Genomic DNA, 26,903 nt, shown 5'->3' with positions numbered 1-26,903 from the left:
TTAAAAAAAAATAAATAAATCTTAAAAAAAAAAAAAAAAAAACTTGAAAGAACTTAGGGCCAGCAGGTGACATGGTAGTCAAGGCACAGGACTCCCACATGGCCAGTTGCAGTCTGAGTCTTGGCCCCATAACTTGAAAATCACACCAGGCACATGTACGTGCATGCCCAAAATACCAAGAGGAAAACCGAGATGGGATTGCAATATGGACATACACCCTGGGGGGAGGGGAAATTTTCCACTATCCCTCTATATATCTCTCTGTCTGCAGCACAGTGCATACATCTATGGCCAAAAAAAAATAAAATAAAATAAAATAAAATAAAATAAATAAAAATAAAATAAAAAAATAAATGAAACACCTTACAGGAACTTAACTCTTAAATATACATGTTTATTTCAGTAATTTTTTCCAGTAAATGGGATTTCCAGGTCACCAAATAGGTTTAAAACCTGACAATAGCAGATTCATCTATATACTCTATATACTCCAAAAACAATCCTGTCAAAATTCTGGGACCAGCAGTGGGTGTAATGACTATGTCGCTGGACTCCCATGTAGCTGACCATGGTTTGAGTCCCAGACGCAGTGGCTTAAACTCACATCGGGCATGTGTGTTTTTAATTTTCAAGCACCTCTCCTCACCGTGGGCTTTGTTAATTTAAGAAGCCATTTTAAAGCTGAGGTGTGTTTTGGTGTATTCATGCCACACTGTTTCCATCGTTTAGTCTTTTTTGGTAGTATTTTTCTAGTTTTTTTCCTTTTTGCTTATATTTTGTAACCTTACTTTCTTACTCTAAACTTCACTCTCCACACACTTAATGTCTATATAGGGCTAGGTGCACAGTAGCCAAGCATCTGAATACTTTTAGAGTCATTGAAATCCTCAGCACTGATTGAACCTTCTGCTTTAATGAAGAAATGCCTTTTTATAAATCTGAACTTCTAATCTGACTGTTGATACCACATTGCAAACCACTGTGGAGGAGAGATTTTGTCACAGAATGACCAGAAACAACTGCAGAGGCACAAGAAACATGAGAAACCAAGAAAATATCTCTTCCCTAAGGAAAAAGAACAATCCCTCATCATCCACAGACAGTACAGTAGAATTCATGGAAATGTCTGATAGGGACTTCAGAATATTCATAGTGGCAAAACTAAACAAGATGCAAGAGCTGAGAGATAATGAACTCCAGAAGATGCAGGAGAAAAGAGACAATGAGTTCCAGGAGGTGTTGAAGTGCTTCCATGATCTCAAAGAGGAAATACACACCATAAAAAAGAATCAAATGGAGCTATCAGAGATGAAGGCTGTCATTCAGGACATCAAAACCTCCCTTGAAAGTATTAAAAGCAGATTAGTCCATGCAGAAAATCAAATCTCAGATGTTGAAGGCAAAACCTCTGAACTAGGAAAAACAACTAAAAAACTGAGAAAATAACCCCCGAAAATGAGAATACTATACGAGAAATACTAGACAACATTAAGCACCCAAACATCCAGATAATCAGTATCCCAGAAGGTGAGAAAATTAATAAGGACGTTGATAATTTGTTCCATGAAATCTTGGAAGAAAACTTTCCAAATCTAGAGAGGCATTCAAAGATCCAGACCCAAGTAATACAAAGGACCCCTAATAGAATCAACCCAAGAAGATCTTCTCCAAGGCACATCATAGCCAGACTGGCCAAATCTACAAAGACAAGATACTAAAATTGGCAAGAGAGAAATGTCAGGTTACTTAAAAGGTTATCCCATCAGGCTAGCCTTGGATCTCTCATCAGAAACAATGAGAGCAAGGAAAGAATGGGAACATATATTCAAAGTGTTAAGTGAAAAACAGTTTCAACCAAGAATATTATACCTGGCAAGATTATCCTTCATATGGAAAGAAAGGATAAAAATATTCTCAGACAAACAAGACCTGAAAGAATTTGCCAGTAGCAGACCAACTCAAGAAGTTCTGAAAGGCGTGCTCTACCAGGAAAACTAAACACACATACAGAAATAAGAGAATAAAAGGCAACCAAGAAAATTACCATTTTAATGCTAGAGACAAAAAGTATCAATAACAACATATAACATTAACTTCCAGGATTTAAAGACTTAAACGTAAGAGCAAACCACATATCTGCTAAGGGTTTGTATCCAGATTATATAAAGAATTTCTATAAAGTAACAACAAATACAAAGAAACCAATTTTTAAAATAGGCAATGATGTTCGGTGAATGAATGCAAAATAAATCATTAATTTTTAAAAACAGGCAAAAGTCTTGAATATAAATTTCTCTGAAGAACACATATAAATAACCATAAGCACATGAAAAGATGTCCATCATTAATCTCAAGTTAAAAGAAATACCTGGGGACCAGTAGGTAGCATAGTGGTTAAGGTGTTGGACTCCTACATGGTTGACTGCAGTTTGAGGGCAGAGCCACAGTATGGAAAGAGCCTGGGTCTCTGAATCACCCCAGGAGAAAAGCCTGATGAGGAACATCCACTGTTCAGCAAGAAATATACTTGTATTCTGTTAAGCTAGTGATTTTTAAGGGTTAGTTACTTACAACAAAGGGTTTTGTTTGTTTGTTTGTTTGGTTTTGGTTTTGGTTTTGGTTTTTTTGGAGAGGTTTTCGCTATAGGGCGCGTGCGCTCGCCAGACAGACAGAGACAGAGAGACAGAAAGCAAGAAATCACCCCCCAGGGGGGATGGTCACGCCGCAATCCCTTCTCCTCCATTCTCTTCTCGGGATCTTGGGCACGCACGCACACGCGCCCGGCATGAGTTTTAAGCCACCGGGTACAGGACGCCAACCGCCGTTGACTACGAGGGAGTCCAGCGACATAGCCATTACGCTAACTGCTCAAAGGGTTTTTTTTGTTATTGTTTTGATTTTTTATTTTAAACAGGGTCTCAGTACGTTACCAAAGCCAGCCTTGAGCTCATGATCCTCCTGCCTCAGCCTCTTAAATTGCTGGGATTATAGGCATATACCACTAATGTACCGAATCATAATGCTTTCTCTTAATCTAACTGCGAATGTTTTTCAAGTTTTACTACTAAGTATGACACTTGTGGGAGATTCTTTGGCATACCTTTTAATTTTAATTACATGAAGTAAATTGCTTCTACTTCCAAAGTTGGTAGATGTTTAAAAAGTATTTATTTTATTTATTTTTTATCTTTTTTTTTTTTTTTTTTTTTTTTCTACTTGCTACAGAGTAGGCACACTCACCAGAAAGCAAGTTGCCAGATCCAGAACTCAAACTGAGGTCAGCCATGTGCAAGTCCAGCACCTTAACCACCACACAACTTGCTGGTCCCAATAGATTTTTTTTAATAATTAATTCTTTAATTTTATTTATTCATTCATTTATTTTATTTTGACCAGAGACACACACACACACACAGAGGGAGAGAGTGAGAAAGCAAGCCACTTGGTCTAGGTCCAGAACCGTGGTCAGCCATGTGGAAATGTCCAGTGCCTTAACCACCAAGCCACCTGCTGGTCCCTTCTAGAAGATTGTTTTAAGAAAACATATAAATGTCACATTGTAAAGAACTGTGAAGGGGATGAGATTTTACCCTCCTTGCAAGGAAATAATGCTCTGCAATAAAAAGCAATAAAGTACTGATGCATATAACAATATACATCTCAAAATCATTATTTTGAGTAAAAGTAGCCATACAAAAAAATGTATTAGTACTTTATACCTTTTCATTGCCAGATAGTATTTTGTTTTATGGATGTACAGTATGTTATTTATCTATTAGATCATCAAGAAAGTCATGACACATTTTCCTGTTATGTCATAACTTTCCAAACAACCCAACATTTATCAGTTGATGCACATATGAATGGCCTCCACTTTTTGGCTATTATGAATAATGCTGCTATGAACAATTACATGATATCAAAAATCATACATACTGTTTGTTTCCATTTTTATGAAGCTTAGGAACAGGCAAAATTGACCTAGGTGACAGAAGTCAGAAAAGTTGTTACCTAGGAGCAGGCATTGACATTTACTGGAAGGAAAAAAAAAAAAAAAGGCACAAACACTCAGGGGGAATGGAAACATTACATAACTTTATCTGAATGGAGGTCAGCAGGGGCCAGCAGGTTGTGTGGTGGTTTTAAGGGTGCTAGACTCCCACATGGCTAATAGCAGTTTGAGTCCCAGACCTGGCGGCTTGCTTTCTCACTGTCTCTCTCTGTCCCTCTCTGGTCAAATTAAAATAAACAAATAAATAAAGTTAAATAAAATAATTCTTTCAAAAAATAAAATAAATAAATGGCGGTGAGAAGGTGTAGATATACAAAAAGTCATCAGGTAATGATACCACTTCACAACTACAAGAATAACTATAGTCAAAAAGACAACGCTAGTCCTAGTATTTAATAAAAAATCCTAACAAGTATATAGACCAATGGAAACCTTCGTGCATTGCTGGCAAGAATGTAAAATGGTGCAAGTGCCTTTGAGGCAAGTTCAAAAAAACAGATTTACCATGACCCAGCAATTCTAGGTGTCCACCTAAGAGAAACGTAAATATATGCCCACACAAACACAGTTGCTCACAGCAGTATTACTCATAATAACTAAAAAGTGGAAGCAGTCTAAATGATGAATGAACAAAATGTGGTTTATACATAAAACAGGACACTATTTGTCAACAGAAAAGAATGAGGTATTGTAGTTGCTACATAGCCATTATGCCAACTGCTGGTCCCTAAGATAATTCTTAAAAAAAAAATACTATTTATATATATACATATAATTCTGTGCGTGTCTGTGCATGTGTGTGTGTGTGGCCTGGCTACGACATGGTGAGGGCAAGATCTTGAGCAAAACTACAGTCTGTAAATTTCTCCTTATTCTGGTCTATATCCATGTGGCCTCTGCCTGCCTAATTTCTGCTCCTGTATCTGCATCAGAACTCAATCATGGGTGTTCCATCCTAATGACTTTATCATACCCAAAGGCCCCACCCTTGGGATACCATGAAGGGATTAAGTTCTCACTTAACACCTTTATGATACAGTAACACTTTTACAATGCAACCAACACATGAACCTTTGGGGACAAACCATTTTCTAAACCATAACACGTGCTAAATGAAAAAAGCATTGTAAGATTCCATTTGTGAGACCAGCAGATGGCATATGGCTACATCACTGGACTCCCATGTAGTCGACCGCGGTTTGAGTCCCAGACCCGGCAGCTTAAACTGATGCCAGGTGCGTGGGAGTGTGTGCCCAAGATCCTGAGAGGAGAATGGAGGAGAAAGGATTGCAGTGTGGCCATCCCCCTTGGGGGGGGTGATTTATCACTTTCTGTCGGTCTCTCTGTCTTTCTGGCAAGCGCACATGCCCTACAGCAAAAATCTCTCAAAATAAAAAAATATCCATTTATGCAAAAAGCCCAGAATACACAAATTTATAGAGATAGAAAGTAGATCAGTGGTTTCCAAAGCTGTTGGGAGAGATTAGGAATGACTGCTAATGGGTAAAAGGTTTTTTTAAGACTGATAAAATTTCATAAAACTAGATTGTAGTGATTGTTGCAAAAATCTGTTACTACATTCAAAACCATTGAATTTTACAGATTAAACGGTAAGTATATTTATTTATATGTCAATAAAGCTATTTTTATTAAGTTATTGAGCAATATATATAAAATTTGTGTATTCGGAGCCAGCAGGTGTTGTGGTGGTTAAGGCATTGGACTCCTGTATGGCCAACCATAGCTCGAGTCTCAGACCTAGTGGCTTTGCTTCCTCATTTTCCATCTCTCGCTCTGTCTCTCTCTGTCTTTCTCTCTAGTGAACTCACATGCCCTATACCAAATTTTAAAATAATAATAATAATAAATAAAATTAAGTAAATAATTATTTTTTAAAAATTGTGTATTTAACCATATGAAATTATACTTCAGTAAAATACTTATAAAAAGATTATGAGGGGACCAGCTGGTGGCATGGTGGTTGAAGCACTGGACTCCCACATGACTTACTACAGTTCAAGTCCCAGACCTGGCAGCTTGCTTTCTCATTTTCCATTTCTCTCTCTCTGTCTCTCTCTGGTCAAATTAAAATAATAATGATAAATAAAATAATTTTAAAATAATTATGAGGAGCTGGACAGTGACATAGTGGTAAAACATGAGGCTCTGCGAAGCTTATTCACCTGGGAGAATTCCAGGTTTGTGTACGCAACCTCTGTGAGTATGCCAGGTGTGTGTGTGTGTGTGTGCTCATGATCTGGGGCTGGCTGAACCTGGGAATGGATTGGAGCATCAAGACCCTGTTGATGGTGCTATCTCTCTATTTCTCTGTCTCTCTTGCTCCTGGAAGAATTAAATATATAAACTTTTCTTCTCTTTTCTTTTTTTAGTTTTTTTTGCCACAGAGCACAAGTGCTTGCTGGAGAGGAGAGAGACTGAATGACAGTGAGAGGGAAAGTGAGAAATCACCCCCAGGGGGATGGCTGCCGCAATCCCTTCTCCTTCATTCTCCTCCTGGGATCTTGGGCACATGTGCACACATGCAACTGGAGTGATTTTCAAGCTACCAGGTCTGGGACTCAAACCACCGCTGGCCATGTGGGAATCCAGCCACCTAAACCACTGCACCACCTGCTAGTCCCCAATAAATAAACTTTTTAAAAGAGACATATTCTTAACTAAAAATAAAGTCTAGATAATAGAATCAGGCAATTTTATGGAAGGACAAGATCTTTGAGATCATCTGGTGCAGACTCTCCACTACAATAAATGAGAAAACTAAGGTTCTGAGAAACATGACTTGCCAATTCTCAATAGCAAAAAGGAATAGAAACTCAAGGAGTTCATTTAATGGCAAGGTGCCAGGGAATAGACTGAATATTCAAGACCAGGTTTCTGGTATTCAAGATATAATTTACTATTATTATATTCAAACATAGAGGTTTCAGCAAATATCTACACTAGCATGTATAAAGCAGTATTTTCTGGAAACAGCTGAGTCTCAGCATAGCCTACCTGATACGTTCTGTTTAAGAGAAGTCCCTTAAGAATAAGCCTTCAGTGGAAAAGGGTACAGGAACGAATTTATCTTTTATGTATGGCACTTTGAACCTCTCCACTTTTCCCTTCCAGTTATTGTTCCAGTTATTGTTTCTCAGATTGAAACAGTGTTTTAAACAGATGAAAGCAGTTCCAAACAGGTCAAATAATATATAGCAATTAACGATTGAATAAGGAGATAGAAAGTGGGATAAACTAGAGCAAGGATAACTTCATTTTAGAATTATCTACCAGGAACCAGCAGTTAGCATAATGGCTATGTGGCAGGACTCCCATGTAGCCCACCACAGTACGAGTCGCGGACCCAGTGGCTTAAACTCATGCTGGGCGGGTGTGCATGCGTGCCCAAGATCCCAAGAGGAGAATGGAGGAGGAGGGATTGTGGCTAGCCATCCCCCTGGGGGGTGATTTCTCACTTTCTGTCTCTCTGTCTCTCTCTCTTTCTGGAGAGCGCACACGCCCTATAGCAAAAACTTCTCCAAAAAAATAGAATTACCTACCAAGCACAGGTAAGTCCATGTCATGAGATTAACCACAGTCTCTTAAAGTGAAATAGTCCAGGATACAATATTTGTTACTTCCTAGGATATTTTTAAATGCCTTAAGGTGTGTATGAGGGTGGGGAGGGATGTTTTCTAGATAGGGTCTTGCTATGTCAAAGTCCTCTTGCTTCAGCTTCCGGAGTAGCTGGGACCACAGATGTGGTGAATTAACCATACTCAGCTTTGCCTACAGATTTTACTAATGAATTTATTTTTTTTAGAGGTTTTTGCTATAGGGAGCGTGCACTCTCCAGAAAGACAGAGAGAGAGACAGAGAGATAGAAAGTGAGAAATCACCCCCCAGGGGGGGTGGCCACACCGCAATCCCTTCTCCTCCATTCTCCTCTCAAGATCTTGGGCACGCACACGCACCCAGTGTGAGTTTAAGCCACCAGATCCGGGACTCGAACTGCAGTCGACTACACGGGAGTTCAGTGACATAGCCATTACGCCAACTGCTGGTCCCAGATTTTACTCATGAATTTAGAGATTAAAGAAGAACGTGAAGCTCTGGAGCAGATTTCCTGGGGTTTATTTCCTACTCCATGACTAAACAGTTTATTTGGTTTAGAGGAATCTATCTAACTTCTCTGGACCAATGTTTCCAAATCTGTGAAATAATATAGTATAGGGTTGTTCTAAAACTTAAACGAGATAATTTGTTCCTGTTTAAGGTGACAGAAGAGCTATATGCTTTTTGGTAGTCTGTCCTAAAACCTTATTTAAATAACAGTAAAAATTATTTTGGGAGTGTAAATCCACAACATTGAAGAGAAAGGAAGGAAAGCCATCAGCAAACAATTTTAGAAAATAGAAAGAGGCTGGAGGACTGATGACTCGTGAGGCAGGGCAGGAGGATTCACACTTAGAATAGAATGGGACAGACTACAGCAGAGAAGTTCACCAATTGTACCTAGAGAACCTTCAAATGCACAGAAGTAGAAAAGTCCAGGTTTGATGGGAGACTAGGTCTAAGAATAGGAGTATTATGCAAAGCCTGTGTAGAGTATGCAGAAAGCACACACTCTATCCCTATAAACCAGTGAACAAATCATCCATGAGGCAAGTGCTTATTTTTCAGGCAAAAAACAATAATAAATTTTAAAGCAGTGTTCTATAAAGTATACTGAACCATCTAGAAAGAATTTAGGGCAGTAAAACTGGGCATTGAGGCCTAGATGTCCATCAGTTTCAAAGTTCAAAGTCAATCTTTCTATTGCTTCTTTTTTTTTTTTTTTAAGAATTATTTTATTGGGACTAGCAGTTAGCGTAATGGCTATGTCGCTGGATTCCCATGTAGTCAACCGTAGTTCAAGTCCCGGACCCAATGGCTTAAACTCACGGCGGGCACATGTGCGTGCGTGCCCAAGATCCTGAGAGTAGAGGGAAGAAGGGATTGCAGGGTGGCCATTTCCCCGGAGGGTGATTTCTCACTCTCTGTCTCTCTGTCCCTTTCTGTCTTTCTGGCGAGCGCACACGCCCTATAGCAAAAACCTCTCCAAAAAAAATTGAATTATTTTATTTAACTTTATTTATTTATTTATTCATTCACTTATTTTTATTTGACCAGAGAGGGATAGAGTGAGGGGGAGAAGGGGAGTGAAAAAGCAAACCACCAGGTCTTGGACTCAAACCATGGTGGACCATGTGGGAGTCCAGTGCCCTTAACCACCATGCCACCTGTAGGCCCCACTATTGCCTGATTCTTAAAAGTGGATAGACTATCAAGGATTGCACATCTTCTAAGGAAAATTTGTAATGTGAATGAAAAATACAAAGTAAACAGCATGACCAGACAGTGGAGCAGCAGTAAAACACAATGCTCTGTGAGGCTGACCCATGCAGAAAAGTTCTAGTTCTTGTACTGTGAGCAAGCATGTGATCCAGATTTTAAAAATAAATAAAAAATAAGGAAACAGCAAGTGGCATAGTGGTTAAGGTGCTGGACTCCCATGTGGATGACCACGGTTTAGTCCCAGACCTTGCAGGTTGAAACTCAAACCAGGCACACGTGCATGCATTGCCAAAATTCCAGGAGAAGAATGGAGAGGGAATTGTAGTATGGCCATTTCACTGGGGTGTGATTTCTCACTTTCTCTCTCTCTATCTCTCTGGCGAGCACATGCACTATTGAAAAAAAAAAAAAACTCTATATATATAAATAAATGGAGAAAGGAATTAAGGAAGCTAAAGATAAATTCATAAGAAATTCATAAAACTCTCTTTTGCTTGTTCTTTTTTTTCTTTAGGGTGCATGTGCTCATCAGAGACAGAGAGAGTGGAGAAGCAACCCATGAAGGCATGGGGGATGGCCATGCCACAATCCCTTCTCCTTCATTCTCTTCTCAGGACTTTGAGCACACACACACACACACACACACACACACACGCCTGGAGTGTTTTTCAAGCCACTGGGTCCAGGTCTTGAACTGTGCAATCAGTCATGTGGAATCCAGCCACCTTAACTCTTGCCATCTGCTTGCCCTTCATTTTCACTTTTACCTTGAACTAGTTACAATTCCTTCATTGCATAAGTTAAGTAAAATCTGTAACGTGTTTTCAATTTTATAACCAGATGAGAACCATGATTTTATACTTTTTGAAAATTACCTTTTCATAAGTCTCTCGTACCTGAGATTAGAAAGTCAGATCAGAAAGTAAGATTTCACAGCAAATACATAGTAAAATAAGCCTTAGAATGAGTTAAATGAAAATAACTTCAGGTAATTGTGAAATGAAAAAAATTGAAAAAGCCTATTTGTTCCGAAATGGGACGAGAGGCTGTTAAGGAAACTGAACTCACACACATTGATCTCAAGCATGCAGAAGGTGAATGACCTTGGAATGTGCACACTGGGCACATTCCCCCTTGGCACTAGATCCCTGAGATAAGATGCCTAAAATAGTTCAAGATGCTAGCAATACTCACTGGACATTTTTAGGTTACAAACATCCTTCTTACCTAGATAAATTCTTCCCTTACTCTTAATTAGTATGTGAGACTACATGCCAGACTCACTGACTCCCATGCTGCCCCCGAATAACTATGAGAGCATTCAGCTCCCCTTATTATAGGAGTTAGCCATCACTGCTGTGCAAGACTCCTTGCTATAGTGTTGGCTAATGTAAAGCTTTGACTAATGATTATATAATCCCCCTCTCCGTTTACAATTTTTACCTTTAAATCTACTCTGACATCCCTAAGACTTTGGTACATGTTATCCAGGTGACTTGGATTTTGCGATGTCTGGGTGATCGTCAAAAACCTGGCCCACATAAATCCTTTTGGCTTTACTTACCTTGCTTCACCCTGACTTTTTAGGTTGACATAGTAAACACTGGGGAATAGAATCACAAATTGGCCTGACTAGTTCTTTTATCTGTATTGGATAGAGTTTAGTCTGTATTCTACTCTAATTTCTCCTCTTGGCTGCAATTGGTCTTGTAAACAAATTGATATTATAGTTTGTACTCATGAATTGAAATGCACTACTCATCAAGAAAGAAGGAATATTTTAATCTATTATATAAGGAGGGAAGCTATACTCTAAACTTCATCTTCTAGACTCCTGAAATATTCAGACAAGTAGAGGAGAGATTTTGTCACAGAATGACCAGAAACCACCGCAGAAGCACAAGAAACATGAGAAACCAAGAAAATATCTTTCCCCTAAGGGAAAAGAACAATTCCTCATTGTCCACAGACAGTACAGTAGAACTTGTAGAAATGTCTGATAGAGAATTCAGAATATTCGTAGTGACAAAATAAGATGCAAGAGTTGAGAGATAATGAACTCCAGAAGATTCAGGAGAAAAGAAACAATGAGTTCCAGGAGGTATTGAAGTGCTTCCATGATCTGAAAGAGGAAATACACACCATAAAAAAGAATCAAGTGGAGCTATTAGAGATGAAGGCTACCCTTCAGGAAATCAAAACCTTCCTCAAAAGTATTAAAAGCAGATTAGTCCCTGCAGAAAATCGAATCTTGGATGTGGAAGGCAAAACCTCTGCCCTAGGGGAAAAAAAAAACTTGAGAAAATAACCCCCAAAAATGAGAATACTATGAGAAATACTAGGCAGTATTAAGCACCCAAACATCCGGATAATCGGTATCCCAGAAGGTGAGGAAACTAATGAAGGCATTGCTAATCTATTCCATGAAATCTTGGAAGAAAACTTTCCAAATCTACAGAGGCATTCAAATATCCAGACCCAAGAAATACAAAGGACCCCTAATAGAATCAACCCAAGAATATCTTCTCTAAGGCACATCATAGCAAGACTGGCCAAATCTACAAAGACGAAATACTAAAATTGGCAAAAGAGAAATGTCAGGTTACTTATAAAAGTTATCCCATCAGGCTAACATCTGACCTCTCATCAGAAACAATGCAAGCAAGGAAAGAATGGGAACATATATTCAAAGTGTTAAATGAAAACAGTTTCAACCAAGAATATTATACCTGGCAAGATTATCTTTCATATGGAAAGAAAGGAAAAAAAAAATTCTCAGACAAACAAGACCTGAAAGAATTTGCCAATAGCAGATCTACTCTTCAAGAAGTTCTGAAAGGAGTGCTCTACCAAGAAAACTAAAGACACATAAAGAAATAAGAGAATGAAAGGCAACCAAGAAAATGACCAATTCAAAGCTAGGTACAAGAAATACAGTAACATTGAATGTTACCTTCCAGGATTTAAATGGAAAGATTGGACCACAGTAACACTGCATATTCAACAGAAGAGAGTTTGAACATAAGACTGAACTGGCAAAATAGAATTCTATGACTTTTTGAGTAAAACATTACTTTTTTTTTTACTATGCTCTATTTTCCCAATTTAAGCATTTTACTTTCTTCTGACTTATTGATAGTTTTAGCAATTTGTTAAAATATTTTTCTTATTTGTTTCTTTAAATAGAACTATAAACTTTTCTTCCTTCCTGACCCCTCTAGAATTGGAAAACATTTGAGAGTATTTTTGTTTTGTGGCAGAAGGGTTATTTGTGTAAGTTCAATGATGCTGGTCCCTAAAATTCAGTGTTTTGAAATTTTGAAAGTTGTTTATTAACCTGTCAAAAACTATGGAGTATGAGCAAAAATTTTTTGGATATGTAAAGTAAATGTTTGTGGGAAAATACATAAATAAGTAAAAGAAAAAATGCAAAGGTTCAATTTAAAAAAAAAAAAAAGAAAGAAAAACTTTTATATGGAACCAGCAGTTAGCGTAATGGCTATGTTGCTGAACTTCCATGTAGTCGACCATGGTTTGAGTCCTGGATCCAGTAGCTTCAACTCACGCCAGGTGCATTGTGTGCGTGCCCAAGACCCCGAGAGGAGAATGGAGGAGAAGGAATTGTGGTGTGGCCATCCCCCCTAGGGGGTAATTTCTCACTTTCTATCTCTCTGTCTCTCTCGGTCTTTCTGGTGAGCGCACATGCCCTATAGCAAAAACCTCTCAAAAAAAAAAAAAAAACTATTATATAAGGACAGGCCTATACCAACAACTCTGAATTAAATGAAGAAACATATTCAACACAGAATACTCAATAATGTGCCTCTGTCCCTTCTACTACTTCTATTCCTACTTGGTGCCATCATTCTGGCTGATGGAGAATAGACTGCAAAGGATCAAAAAGGAAATAGAAAATCTATTTACTCTATTTATATGAGCATCCTTGACTAAGAGGTGATAATGGCTTCGGGTTAGAAGGAGTCTAGTGTTGATAAAGTTATTGGAGATATGTCCCATAAGCAATATTGAAAGAGCATTGTCTACTATCAAACCATTAGATAACAGCTATTTTTAACCGTATTATCAGACAAAGCTGATCAAGTAAACAAGGCTCACAGTAGTTTGTTCAACAGGATTTTAATATGGAGAAGTATATTGTTACAAAGGGTTGAAAATACTGAAAATTCTAAAAGGGAATCATGAAGTAAACCATAAATGAACAGCTGTGGGAAGCTGCTAACATCATGGGGATGGAGGGATCAAGACAGGAGCAATGGGGCCGGCAGGTGGCATGGTAGTTAAGGTGTTAGACTCCTACATGTCCCACCATGGTTTGAGTTTTGGACCTGGTGGCTTTCTTTCTCTCTATGTCTCTCTCTAGTAAGTACATGTGCCCTATAGCAAATTTAATAATAAAAAATTAATTTTAAAAATTAAAATTTTTAATTTAAAAAAGACATCAATTGGCAAAAGGAGAGTATGATTTTTCTGTTGCTATGTAACAGGTCAGCACACATTTAGTGGCTTAAAACAACACACATTTGGGGACCAGCAGGTGGCATAGTGGCTAAGAGTGCTGGACTCCCACATGGCAGACAGTGGTTCAAGTCTAGGACCTGGCGGCTTGATTTCTCACTTTGCCTCTCTCTGTCTCTCATTCTGTCCCTCTCTGTTCAAATTAGAATAAATAAATAGAAATAAATAAATTTAAATGAAATAATTTTTTAAAAAACACACATTTATTATCCCATGGTTTATGTGGCGGAGGAGTTGGGAACAGATTAGCTAAGTCCTATATTTAGGGCACAATGTTTCAGCCACAGGGTTGGCCAGGGCTTGACTAGGAAAGGATCCTTTTGCTATTAAAAAGAAAGAAAGAAAGAAAAAGAACCAGCGGATGATGTAATGGTTACATCGCTGGACTCCAACATGGTCAACCACAGTTTGAGTCTTGGACCCAGAGCTTAAAACTCACACTGGGCGTGTGTGTGTGCATGCCCAAAATCCTAAGAGGAGAATGGAAGTGTGGCCCAGTGTCGGGGGATGGCCACACTTCCTGTCTCTCTTTCTCTGTGTCTCCAGCAAGTGCATGTGCCCTATAGCAAAATAACAATAATAATAATAATTCTTCCTAAAAAAATTATTGAGACAGACAAAACTAGAAAGAAGGCTGAAAATTGCATTTCATGATTTTGATGGTGCTATTCTGATTATGTAGGATATTATCTTTGCAGGAAACACTTCCTAAGCTTTTGGAAATTATATGCCATTTCCATATAAATTTTAGAATCACCTTGATTAATATTAAAACGTCTTTTGAGTGACATTGCATTAAAGTCATAGATCAATTTAGGGAAAACTCGTGTCTATACAGTACTGAATATTGCAATCTATGAAATAAATTTACATTACTTACATCTTTTTTTTTTTTAGAGTTTTTTTTTTTGCTATAGGGCACATGCACTCGCCAGAGACAGAAAGCAAGAAATCAGCCCAAAGGGAATGATCATATGGCCATCCCTTCTTCATTCTCCTCTCAGAATTTTGGGCACACACACACACATGCATGTGCACATGTTTGGCATGAGATTCAAGCCACAGTTGGCCATGTGGGAGTCCAATGACATAACTGGATTCCCATCTGCTGGCCCCATTCTTAGATCTTTATTATTTCCTTTTCCTTTTTTTCTTTTTGGTCAGAGGGTACATGCAGTCACCAGAGAGACAGAGGGAGAAGGAGAAAATACTCTCCAATAGGGTATGATCAAACCACAATCCCTTCTCCATTTCTCCATTATGTCAGGATTTGGGGCATATACATAAATACGCCTAGTATGTTTTTAAGCTGCTGGACCAGTTTTCAAACAGCACAATTGGTCATATGGGACCCAGTTCCCTTAACCATTAGGCCATGGTGCTGGACAGGTTTTTAGTTTCTTAATGTTTTATAGTTTTTAATGTAGATGTCATACATCTTTTATTACATTTATTCCAAAGTTTCTGATATTTTAATTGCTATTATAAATGGTAACTTCTCTTTTCATTTTATATTTATTGCTGGTATTAAAAAAACACAACTGTTTTTTATTCCATCTTATATATGACAACCATTATTTCACTTACAGTTATGGTTTGGATAATGGTTTGTCCCCAAAGTTTCATGTTTGGAATTTGGTCCCCAGTTTAATGGTCAGGAGGTGGTGAGACCTTTATTGTTCAGACCTCGTGGGTGATGATTGGATCGTGGAGGTATCATTCTCATGAATGAATTAATGATGGCTCATGAGACTCAGTGAATTCTAGCTTTCTTGAGAACAGGTTAGTTATCACAAAAGCAGGTTGTTATAAAGGAAAGATGGCTGCTCCCAGGGTTCTCTCTGCGCATATCCTCCATCCTCTCTGCTTCTGTTGGTCATGTCATGATGCCAATCCCATGATTTCAGACCTTCCAACCACCAGAATTATGATTCAGATATACCTCTATTCTTTATAAACCATGTAGTCTCAGGTATTTCTGTAACAACACAATTATGGACTAAGGCACTTACTAATCCTAAGAGCTCAGAGATTTTGAGTTTTCTACACACAACTATGTCATTGTGAAAATAAAAAGAGAGAGAGAGAGAGAGGTTTATTTCTTCATTTCTAACAATTAAGTTTCTTTTTGTATTTTTCCTGTCTTGGCTATGACTTCAGGAACAATGACTATAAGTGATAATAGAAGAGATCCTGGTATAATGAGCTGAAGTATAATGATGTTGTGGATACTCTTATCAGATTAAGAGATTCCTCTCTTAGAATTAGTTGCAGTTTTTATGATGAATAGATTAATTTTCTCAAATATATTTTCCTTATTAAAGTGGCCTTATAGTTGTTTTTATCTTTTAACAGGCTGAATCACATTGATTGGTATAGCCATCCTTGCATTCCTAAAATAAATCACACTTTGTCGTGATGGTTTCCCTTTTATATTTTCATATTTAATTTTCTAATATTGAATTTAGAATCTTTGGTTCTATATTCATATGAGGATTAGACTGAAATTCTTTTTTAAAATATTCTATACAGGGACCAGCTGATGGTATGGTGGTTAAGGGTGCTGGATTCCCACATGGCAGACCATCGTTCAAGTCCCAGACTTGGCAGCTTGCTTACTTGCTTGCTCTCTCTCACTCTGTCCCTCTCTGGCCAAATTAAAAATAAATAAGTAAATAAAGTTAAATAAAATATAATTCTTAAAAAATATATTCTATACATATTTTGGCATCAAAATTGTCAGTATGGTAAAAAATGTTGGAGAGCCTGCCAGTTGCATGATGGTCAGGACAGGTCGATTCTACATGACTAGTTGTTCGGTTTGAGTCCCAGACTGAGCAGCTTACAGTACATGCCAGGAACAAACAGAGGAAACTGGAGGAGAGGGGATTGTGGCATAGCTGGCACCCCTGGGCAGTGCTTTCTTACGTTACCTCTCTCCTTGTCTCCCTCCCTCTCTTTGTTTCTCTTGTAAGCACATGTGCCTTTTAACAAATTAAAAAAAAAAATGTTAGGAAATGTTTTCTCTTTGATTACTCTCTGGAAGAATTTATGTAGAGTGGTGTTATTCTTAGTATTTTGGAAGAATTCAGCAGAATGGGAGCAGATGGTGGCGCATCAGTAAAGTATAATATTCTATGAGGCTGACCCACATGGGAATGTTCTAGGTCTTCATCTGGAGACCTCCTTGAGTATGCTGGGTAAGTGTGTGCCCAGGGTCTGGGGCTGGCAGAAGCTGGGATAAATCACAGTGTCGAGACCTGACTGGGAGAGGCCAGCAGATGGCATAATAGTTATGTCACTGGACTCCCACATAGCCAATCATGGTTCAAGTCCTGGACTTGGTGGCTTAAAAATCACACCAGGTGCATGTGCATACATGCCTAAGACCCCAGGAGGATAATGGAAGAGAAGATATTACAGCGTGGCCATCCCCCCTGGGGAATGATTTCTCATTTTCCCTCTTACTCTCTCTCAGGCAAACACATGCGCCTAAGGCAAAAACCACTTAAAAAAAAAAGACCCAGTTGGGGGTGCTGTCTCTATGTCTGTCATTTATAAAATAAACCAAAAAATAAAATAATTCTGGGGGAGTGCTGTCTAGGCCTGGAATTTATGATAAGTTTTTTTAGATAATTATTTTATTTAAATTTATTTATTTACTCATTTAAATTTGACTGGAGAGGGACAGAGTGTGAGAGAGAGAGAGAGAGAGAAAGTGAGAAAGCAAGTCACCAGGTACGGAACTCAAACCACAGTCGGCCATGTGGGAGTTCAGCACCCTTAACCACCATGCCATTTGTAGGATCCCCTCCTTTTTTTTAAGAGACTTTTTGCTATATGGTGCATGTGCTTGCCAGAGAGACAGAAAGATAGAAAGGGAGAAATTACCCCCTAGGAGGGATGGCCACACCACAATCCCTTCTCTTCCAGTCTCCTTTAGGGATTTTAGACACACACAGTAATGTAAGTATCACGCTACCTGCTGGTTACCAGACTCAATTACATTTTAAAGTTTAGGTATATTTTACATCCATAAAAAGCACCATGTTAAAATGACAGTTGAGTGGATTCTAGTATATTCACAAAGTTGTTCAATAATCACCACTATCTATTCCAGGTCATTTAAATCAACCCAAAAAGGAACACTATATCCAGATTCATTAGCAGTCACTCACCATTCACCACCACCATCACGTTCAATTCCCCAGTTCTTGGTTACTACTAGTCAGCTTTCTGTCTCTATAGGTTGAACTGTCATGGATTTGGCATATAAATTGAACCATATACTATATGATCTCTTGTGTTGCCTCCTTCACTTAGAATAATGTTTTCAAGATTCATCCTTATGGTAGTTATGTATCAATTCTGTTACATGGCTGAATATGACATTAGTATGTATATACCACCTTTTGTTTATCCATTTATCAGTTGACAGACATTTAAATTGTTTCCATCTAGGGGATATTATGAATAATGGTTCTATGAAAATTCATGTACAGGTGTCTGTTAGCATACACATTCAATTCTCTTGGGTAAGAACAGAATTTCTGAGTCATACAGTAATTCAGTAGTTAGTGGGTTGTCGGAAAAGTCATGATGTATTTTTTCTGTTTTTCTATGCAAAAATATGGCATGAGTTTTCCAACAACCCAGTCACTTTTTGAGGAACTGATAAACTGTTTTCTAAGACAGTTACACCATTTTACATTCCCACCAGCAATGTATGATGGTTCTAATATTTCCACATCCTCACCAACAACTGCCATGGTACTTCCTTCCTTCCTTTCTTTTTCTGCCCCAATCTGTTTTATTTCTGCTGAATTATGCCATCTGATTCACCCAGCTTCTCCCAGCCAGCTGGGGGATTCTGAGTGATTTGCCGGGCTCAGCTAGCCCTGAAGCCAGGTTACTGGAAAAACAAGAGTGAAGGAGGGTTTTTTGATTGAAAAGAGCCGAGTTGGTATTCAAACTTTCTCAGCAAAGGTCTACCACAAAGTTGTGAAGACTTCTCAGAGTGCAACCTGCATAGCCCCATGCTGAAAACAGCAACACTATCACTGCTAACAAAGACCCAAACACCTGGAAGGACTGAGAATGCTATTAGGACCCAGGGCTGGGAAGGGGATCACAGCTCCAAAGAGGTTTAGTTTGATATAGGAAGACAGGGTGACATATCACAATGATTCAAGTCTACCCCAGAAGGAGTTGGCTAGTCCCCAGCTCTCAGTCTCCTTCCAGCTCTGTGGCTGATACAAGGCCTTGATCTGTCTTTGTTTCTCCTTGGCCTAGTTGGTGGTTTGTCCTGAAGAGCTTGGAGAAGAGGTGGACAGAGAGAGGCAAGTCATCATTGCCAGGGACAGGGTACATGGTGAGGCAGGGATTGTTGCAGTTGGTGCCCACACTGCCCACAGTGGAGATGTTTGTCTTAGCCACATCTCTCACAGTCAATTGGAGCTCACAGATGTGGCTGAGGGTGTGCAAGAAGATGAAGTCAGGCAGGCAACCATGGGGCCAAAGAAGAGGGTGGTGTTGGTCAACAGGCCACCCTTGAAGTGGTGGGTGTAGGTATATTTGCTGCAGTCCCAGGATGCGTTCTCAACCAGGTGTGTGAATGCTGGTTTTGGCTCATGAACAAGATGATACATTTATATTGGCCTCATGGGCCATGAAGTTCAGAGCCCACTGAAGATGCAAGGCTGTCTGTTCCAGATGATGTCCCCTTCTAACAATTTTTAATTATTATTATTATTATTATTGGAGAGGTTTTGGCTATAGGGCGCGTGCGCTCACCAGACAGAGAGATTGAGAGACAGAAAGCGAGAAATCACTCCCCCAGGGGGTATGGCCACGCCGCAATCCCTTCTCCTCCGTTCTCCTCTCAGGATCTTGGGCACGCATGCACACGCGCCTGGCATGAGTTTTAAGCCACCAGGTCAGGGACGCAAACCATGGTCGACTACATGGGAGTCCAGCAACATAGCCATTATGCTAACTGCTGGTCCCTTAATTATTATTTTTTAGAGAGATTTTTGCTATAGGGCACATGTACTAACTTGGAGAAACAGACAGAAAGTAAGATATCATCCCTGGGGGCGGTGGGGGGATGGTCATTTTTCAATCCATTCTCCTCTAGGGACTTCAGGCACACATGCACATGCACTTGGCGTGAGTTTCAAGCTGCCAGGTCTAGGACTCAAACCATGATCAACCATGTGGGAGTTCAGCACCTTAACCATCGTGTCAAAACTTTATTCAAAAAACTTTTTTTTTTTTTTTTTTTTAAGAAATGAAAGAGTACAGGTTAAGAACATGTAGAAAAAAGATAATGAAAGATATTGTCATTATGGACAGGCAAGTGGCATGGTGGTTAAAGCGCTGGACTACCACATGGCCAGCCATGGTTTAAGTCCTGGACCTGGCAACTTTTTCTCACTTGCATGTACATGCTCACTCTCACACACTCTCGCTGGTGAGTGCATGTGCCCTGTAGCAAATTCATAATAATAGGATTGGCAGATGGCGTAATGGTTATGTCACTGGACTACAACATAGTAAATTACGGTTCGAGTCCTGGACCTCACAGCTTAAAACTCACGCTGAGCACATGTACATGCTTGCCCAAAATCCCAAGAGGAAACTGGAAGCAAAGGGACTGCAGCGTGACCATCCACCCTGGGGGGGTGATATCTTGTTTTCTATCTCTCTCTCTGGCAAGCACATGCACCTTTTATAGCAAAAATCTCTCTCAAAAATAATAAATTAAATTCTTTCTTTCAAAAAAAAGATGTCTATTTGGATTTCTTATACTAAACAACCATATACATATATAGAGATTACTCTTAAACATGTATCAGCAATTCTGTGTTCTGTTTGTTTGTTCTGTTTTTGTTTTCTTGCCAAGGAATGAGATGGAGGGATGGGAACAAAGCATCCTCCAATGAGGTGTGCTCACACTGCAATCCCTTCTCCTCCATTTTTCCACCCCATGAGGATTTTGTACTCACATGCACACACTCCCTTAGCTACTGCACTACAGTGCCAACCCAATACCTGTGTTCTTATGCTTTGAATTAAGTATCATTTTTAAACAATAATGGAAAATATTTTTAAAATCTTCTACTTTTACATCCTATTTTTATATGCATATTCATCTTACTTTCAGGTATTTCCTATTACTAAATTAGAGTATTTTCACTAAAATAGAGTACAATGTCTCTTTTATTTAAGCATTTACTTTTTTAATTGTATTCTTTTAGTTTTGCCATCAAGCATGTGCACTCACAAGAGAGATATGAGGTGGGGCAGGAGAGTGAGAAATCACCCCCCCCAGGCGAATGGTTATGCCACAATCTATTCTCCATTCTCCTCTTGGGATTTTGGGCACATATGCATATGCACCTGGTGTGATTTTCATATCATGAGGTCCAGGACTCAAACTGCACAGTTGGCTGTATGGGACCCAGCTGCCTTCACCTTCACGTCACCTGTTGGCCTACACTTGTTTAATGTTTTTAAATGATAACAGATTAATAACTGTCTTTTAAATATAATTTTGTAACACTAAAGGGGAAGGGTGGTAAACAGCCTCCCTTTAAAAAAAAACAACACTTAGGCCATCAGGTGGCATGGTGGTTAAGGTGTGAATGCACATATGCCCAAAATTCCCAGAGGAGAATGGAAAAGGCATTGTGGCATAGCCATCTCCCCTGGAGGATGATTTCTCACTTTCCCTCTCTATCTCTTTCTGACAGGCACACTTGACCTATGGCAAAAAAAAAAAAAAAAAAAAGCCAACAATTGTACATTTACTTATTTATTTGGAGAGGTTTTGCTACAGGGTACATGTGCTCACCCAAAAGACAGAGAGACAGAAAGCAAAAAATCACCCCCTTTGCCATTACACCAACTGCTGGTCCCAAAAGTCAACAATTGCAACAAAAGTAAAGGAAGGCTAATGATATGCAGCTAAATCAGAAATGGGATAATAATATGTAAAGACTGAGAGGGACCAGCAGTTGGCGTAATGGCTATGTCGCTGGACTCCCATGTAGTCAACCGTGGTTCGAGTCCCAGACCCAGTGGCTTAAACTCACGCCAGGTGCATGTGTGTGCGTGCCCAAGATCCCAAGAGGAGAATGGAGGAGAAGGGATTGCAGCATGGCCATCCCCCCTGGGGGGTGATTTCTTGCTTTCTATCTCTCTGTCTCTCTCTGTCTTTCTGGCGAGTGCACGCGCCCTATAGCAAAAACCTTTCAAAAAAAAACAAACAAACAAAAACTGAGATACAGGTCTGTTTTAACCCAATAAATGAGCTACCTATTAGGTCTGGATAATGAAGTATTCAACATGCATTTTAAATCAACTATCCTTGAAAATAAGGTTTTTAAATCATTCAACATAATACGAAACAGTGAGTTTAACAAGATTTATCTTTAATACGTCAGAAACATATTTACAATTAGCAAAATAAAAGCAAAGCAATTTGCATCTGAAAGCCTGATGTTCTGAACCACTGGATTTTAATTTTTCTCTAAAAATAACAATATAAATAAATCTTCTGGAGTACTCAATATATTAGAAGTAAAACTACCTACTTATAATGAGTAATTTCAATAACAGGACTCATCAAATAACATGAGTACAATACTTTAGCAATCATCTTACATGACAAGCAGAAAAAAAATTTCTCAAAAATGGTAGGTCACCTAATTTCGTCATCTAACAGTTACTATAAAAAGACTAATTTTAAAAGCATATACATATAACAAACATGATTAAACATTTAAAATTAAACTGAGCTAAACTACGAAACTTTAATTTTTCCGTTTTTATGGAAAAAGTTTTAAAAGTAAAATTGTGAGTAAATTTAAGTATCTGTGTTGTTTTGAATGGTTCTCCACTACTATTTGAGTAAATTATTTATTCAACCGCTTCTTTAGCTTCTCAAAGTGTTCCATATTAACATCTTGTAATGCTAGTACCACTGCTTTAGACAAGGAAGGATTAAATGAAATAGTCATTAAACAGCACAAATCTATTAGTTCTCGCTGACATTTCTGCAAACCTTCCAGGAACTTTTGGTACTGCAGAGGGTCCTTTTTTAACTGTTTCATTTCTGGTACTGAAAACCCTATAAGACTAGTAAGTATTTCATCTACAAAGTTTACATCTAGGTATGCAGTACCATCAGAAACCTTCGCAGATATATTCCAAATACCACCAGAACTTGACAGGTTTCCAGTTAAAGTTACAATAAATGCTTTGATTTGCACTGTTGTGACTTCCTTTGGTTTGCTGGCCATTAGAACAGACAAATAGATAAAGGGTGGAGAGTACAAATCCATGGTAATAGAAAGATCAGTTCTATTCTCTGAAGATCTGAAAGAGCAAATCTGTAAGTTGTGACTATTTTCATTAGAAATCTGTGAACCCCTTTTTGGCCCACAGTTGACCAGCTCTCTATTTAGTATTCTATCATTAAAGGACTGTCCATCTGAATTGCTAATAATTGGTTTTATTTTATTATCTATCTCTGAGTTCTTATTTTTATTTGTAAAATCATGGGCAAGGACTGTATTACAATGAACTGAAAAACTGTTCTGGTCTCTAACCGATGGACAATCAAAAGATGTGTCTTCTTTAGTCATTTGTTCAGATAGATTGTTTTTATTCCAATTATTATTTCCATTTTTACAGTCCAAAGAAAAATTATTTGTTGTATTAGGTTTATTTGAAAATCTCTCTATACTTTCATCTGTGTTTCTGTTCAAAGTCAATGGCTGCAACTTTTTAGTTTCCATCTGTTCTTTCTGGAGAGTTTCTTCTAAAAGCAGGGCCTCCTCCAGTGAAAAGTCATCTAATTCCCCATCAGTGAAATACACGGACTGGTTTGATGGTTTCTCCTGTGGTCTTGGAGAAACATCAAATCCTGGCTCAAAACCTGACTGTCTTGTGGGAATAGTATTTGAGGAACTACCCGTGTTGAAACATCTTCTTTCCAAAGATGTGTCATTATTTGTTGCAAGCTCACCACTGTCATCAAGACTTGCCAAGAGCTCTTCATCAGAAGGTTCTAATGCAGGATCTGGAACGTCTGTAACTCTTGGGATGTTCTGGTTAGAATTATTTGGTATGGCTGGAACTACAGGACCAAGCTCTCCGATTAATCTTGCAAGTACTTTTTCTTGGGTATATTCTTCCAAAAGAGCATCTACTTCACCTCCCAACACCTTCACATTTTCTGGTTTCAGTAAGAGAACACCAAGACGGAAAGAAATGTTTCCATAAATCAAAATTTTTGTTCCTGGAGGAAGAGCACTATGAAGAGCTGGAATAGAATGATATTCCATTCCCTGCATTTGTACAATCCCATCAGTGAGCTGCAGCATCAGCATTCGTGAAGGCTTTGCTTCCCAAGGTTTTTGTATTATTTGTGTTTCAGCTGTAACCAGATCATTTGTTGTATTCTTTCCTCTCAACTTTTGTATCTGGGAATATGCAGGTTGACTTACATCAACCAAGGAATTAATCTGCAAAGCATAAAATCCATTCAGTTCTCCTTTTGGAATTTCTAAAATACCATCAGGTAAAAGAGGATGCTCCAAATCTCTCAGATCAGTAAGGAGCCATTGCTCAAATACTTGTTTATTCATTTGGGCCTGACTCAAAGTAACATTATTATTTTCTTCTTGGATCCAGTTAATACAAGCTTCCAACCACATTAGAGGTACCTTAACATGCCACGTAGCTAAAAGCCAGGTTTCGACTCTTAACGCAATACTAGTTACACTCATTTCTTCTAAATAAAAGAAGTAGCATGCATCTATTACCTGAAAACAAACCAACAAACAAAAATTTGGTAATTTAGGACATTTAAATATAGCTCCTATAATCCTCTGTAATGTACAAGCATACACAATCATATACTTTAGATTTTTCTCTCTTCAGTATCTTAAAAATATTGAGCTTTCTACATGACCAAAATTAAAGACTACAGGTTATCAGATGGCATAGTGAGAAAAGCAAAAGGTTTAAGACAAATATATTTAGGTATGAAAGCTGACTCTGTCAAAGTATAAGCTATATAACCTAGTATAAATTTCTTAACATCTCAAACTCAATTTTTTTAATCTGTAAAATGTCAATACCGTCATCTATCTCACAGAATTACTATGAGGAGTATATAAATATTATTTATAAAGCATAACATAAGACTATGGAGACACACAGTTATTATTATATTAATATAATCAGAACCCAATCATTTAAAATTTAGTTAAGAAACAATGTTCACTAAGGTTCTTTCACACATATTACTCTAACTACAGTCTAATTCTATTATAGCTTATAGCACTGTGTTTGGTCAATTAGGACTAAATATTTAGTCTAAGGATTAAATTGTAACAAATAACAGTAGACTCTGTACTGATATAAAGCATCTTATTTGCTTGGCTAAATATTCTAAATAGTCTTTCCTGCCTACTAAAAATACTTATGTATGCTTTTCTGGGTATAATAAAGCAGTAATAAAACACTAAATCATGTGTTCGTAAAAGTATGATTTGTTCCTTTTACAGATGAAGATATTCAAGAGGTAAAATTTATTAACAAATTTTAAGAATTTTAATACATCCATAAAAAATCTTACCACTTGGGATAGCAGCAGCACAAGATTTGACAACAGGATTTGCAACTGGTTGTTCAATGCTATACTTAAAACTTCTACTGCTTTGAAATGGCCTGGGAGGAAAGACAAGAAGCAAAAAGGGTTATAAGAGGAGGAAACTGTAGAAAGAGGAGGAAACTAGAAAGAATCATTGAACCTTTTTTTAAAATAATTATTTCATTTTTTATTTTTTATTATTATTATTTTTAATTTGACCAAAGAGAGACAAGAGAAGGAAAGAAGAAGAAAGTGAAAAAGCAAGCCACCAGGTCCAGGACTCAAATCGTGGTCAGCCATGTGGGAGTCCAGTGCCTCAACCACCACGCCACTTGCTGGCCCCAGAATCACTGAACTATTTTAATAAGAATTTGATGATACAGTTCTTGGAGATCCTGTTATCAAATAGGGTAGAATGTAGGCAATATAGAATAAAAACATGAGGACTGGAATAAGAAAAACAAGTTACCATGAAAATGTTAACACCCTCTCTTCTAAACCCGTTTCTTTTTCTAATTACCACATAGGGCTACTATGAAAATTAAGGAAGATAGGAAGGACAGTATTTGCTCAGTGTACAACATTGGTGCCAGATACTCTGTGACACAAACTCTGTGACCCTCAACAAGTCACTCAACCTCAAGGTATCCTACCTGTCTCATGTGTAAAATGAGAATAAAAGTATCTTCCACACAGAATTCTTAAGGTTAACAGCAGATAGTGTAATGGTTATGCTGCTGGACTCCCACATAGCCGACTAAAGTTCAAGTCCCAGACCTGGTGGCTTGAAATTCATGCCAAATGCATGTGTGTGCGTGCATGCATGCCCAAAATCCTGAGAGAAGGGATTGCAGTGTGGCTATCCCCCCTCGGGGGGTGATTTCTCACTTTCCTTTATCTCTGTATCTCTCTCTCCCCCTCCCTCTCTCTCTCTCTCTCTCTCTCTCTCTCTCTGTCTGGCAAGTACACGCATCCTATAGCAAAAAAAACTTCTTAAAAAAAAGATCAATATGAAAAAAGCAACAACTGGCACATGGTAAGAACTCAGTAAACACAAACTATTAGTCTTAAAGTACCTGCTATAGAACATGGCAAAAGTCATCATTCAAGGGAGACCAAATGGTGGCAAAGTGGTAAAACATGGCACTGCAAAGTTTACCTACATGGGAAGGTTCCAGTTTAGTGTCTAGAGACCTCCCCGAGTAGTACACCAAACATGAGCAAGCCCATGATTTGAGGCTAGTTGAAACTGGGGATGGACTGTGGTATCAGAACCTAGTTAGGGGGTTCTCTCTTTCTCACTCAAGACAGAAAAAAAAAAAAAAAAAAAAAAAAAACTTTAAAAAAAAAAAA

General features: G+C 38.3%; 1 protein-coding gene and 1 pseudogene across 1 annotated transcript in view; both read right to left on the bottom strand.

Moving 5' to 3' along the window:
• Nucleotides 1-19,062: 19,062 nt before the first annotated feature.
• Nucleotides 19,063-22,547, bottom strand: LOC102495880 (28S ribosomal protein S2, mitochondrial-like; annotated as a pseudogene).
• The window catches only part of RMI1 (RecQ mediated genome instability 1), a 21,983-nt gene continuing 17,389 nt past the window's right edge, over nucleotides 22,310-26,903 (bottom strand). The window contains exons 2-3 of the mRNA XM_006168982.3: nucleotides 25,536-25,627; nucleotides 22,310-24,717 (exon numbers count right to left, since the gene is read on the bottom strand). Coding sequence (XP_006169044.1) covers nucleotides 22,804-24,681 — 1,878 coding nt within the window. The 5' untranslated portion in view covers nucleotides 24,682-24,717; nucleotides 25,536-25,627 and the 3' untranslated portion in view covers nucleotides 22,310-22,803. The remainder of the gene's footprint in view (nucleotides 24,718-25,535; nucleotides 25,628-26,903) is intronic.

Source organism: Tupaia chinensis, unplaced genomic scaffold (genome assembly GCF_000334495.1).
Source record: "Tupaia chinensis unplaced genomic scaffold, TupChi_1.0 Scaffold146625_1, whole genome shotgun sequence".
Taxonomy (NCBI): domain Eukaryota; kingdom Metazoa; phylum Chordata; class Mammalia; order Scandentia; family Tupaiidae; genus Tupaia; species Tupaia belangeri.
This window is presented reverse-complemented; position numbering and strand designations above follow the sequence as displayed.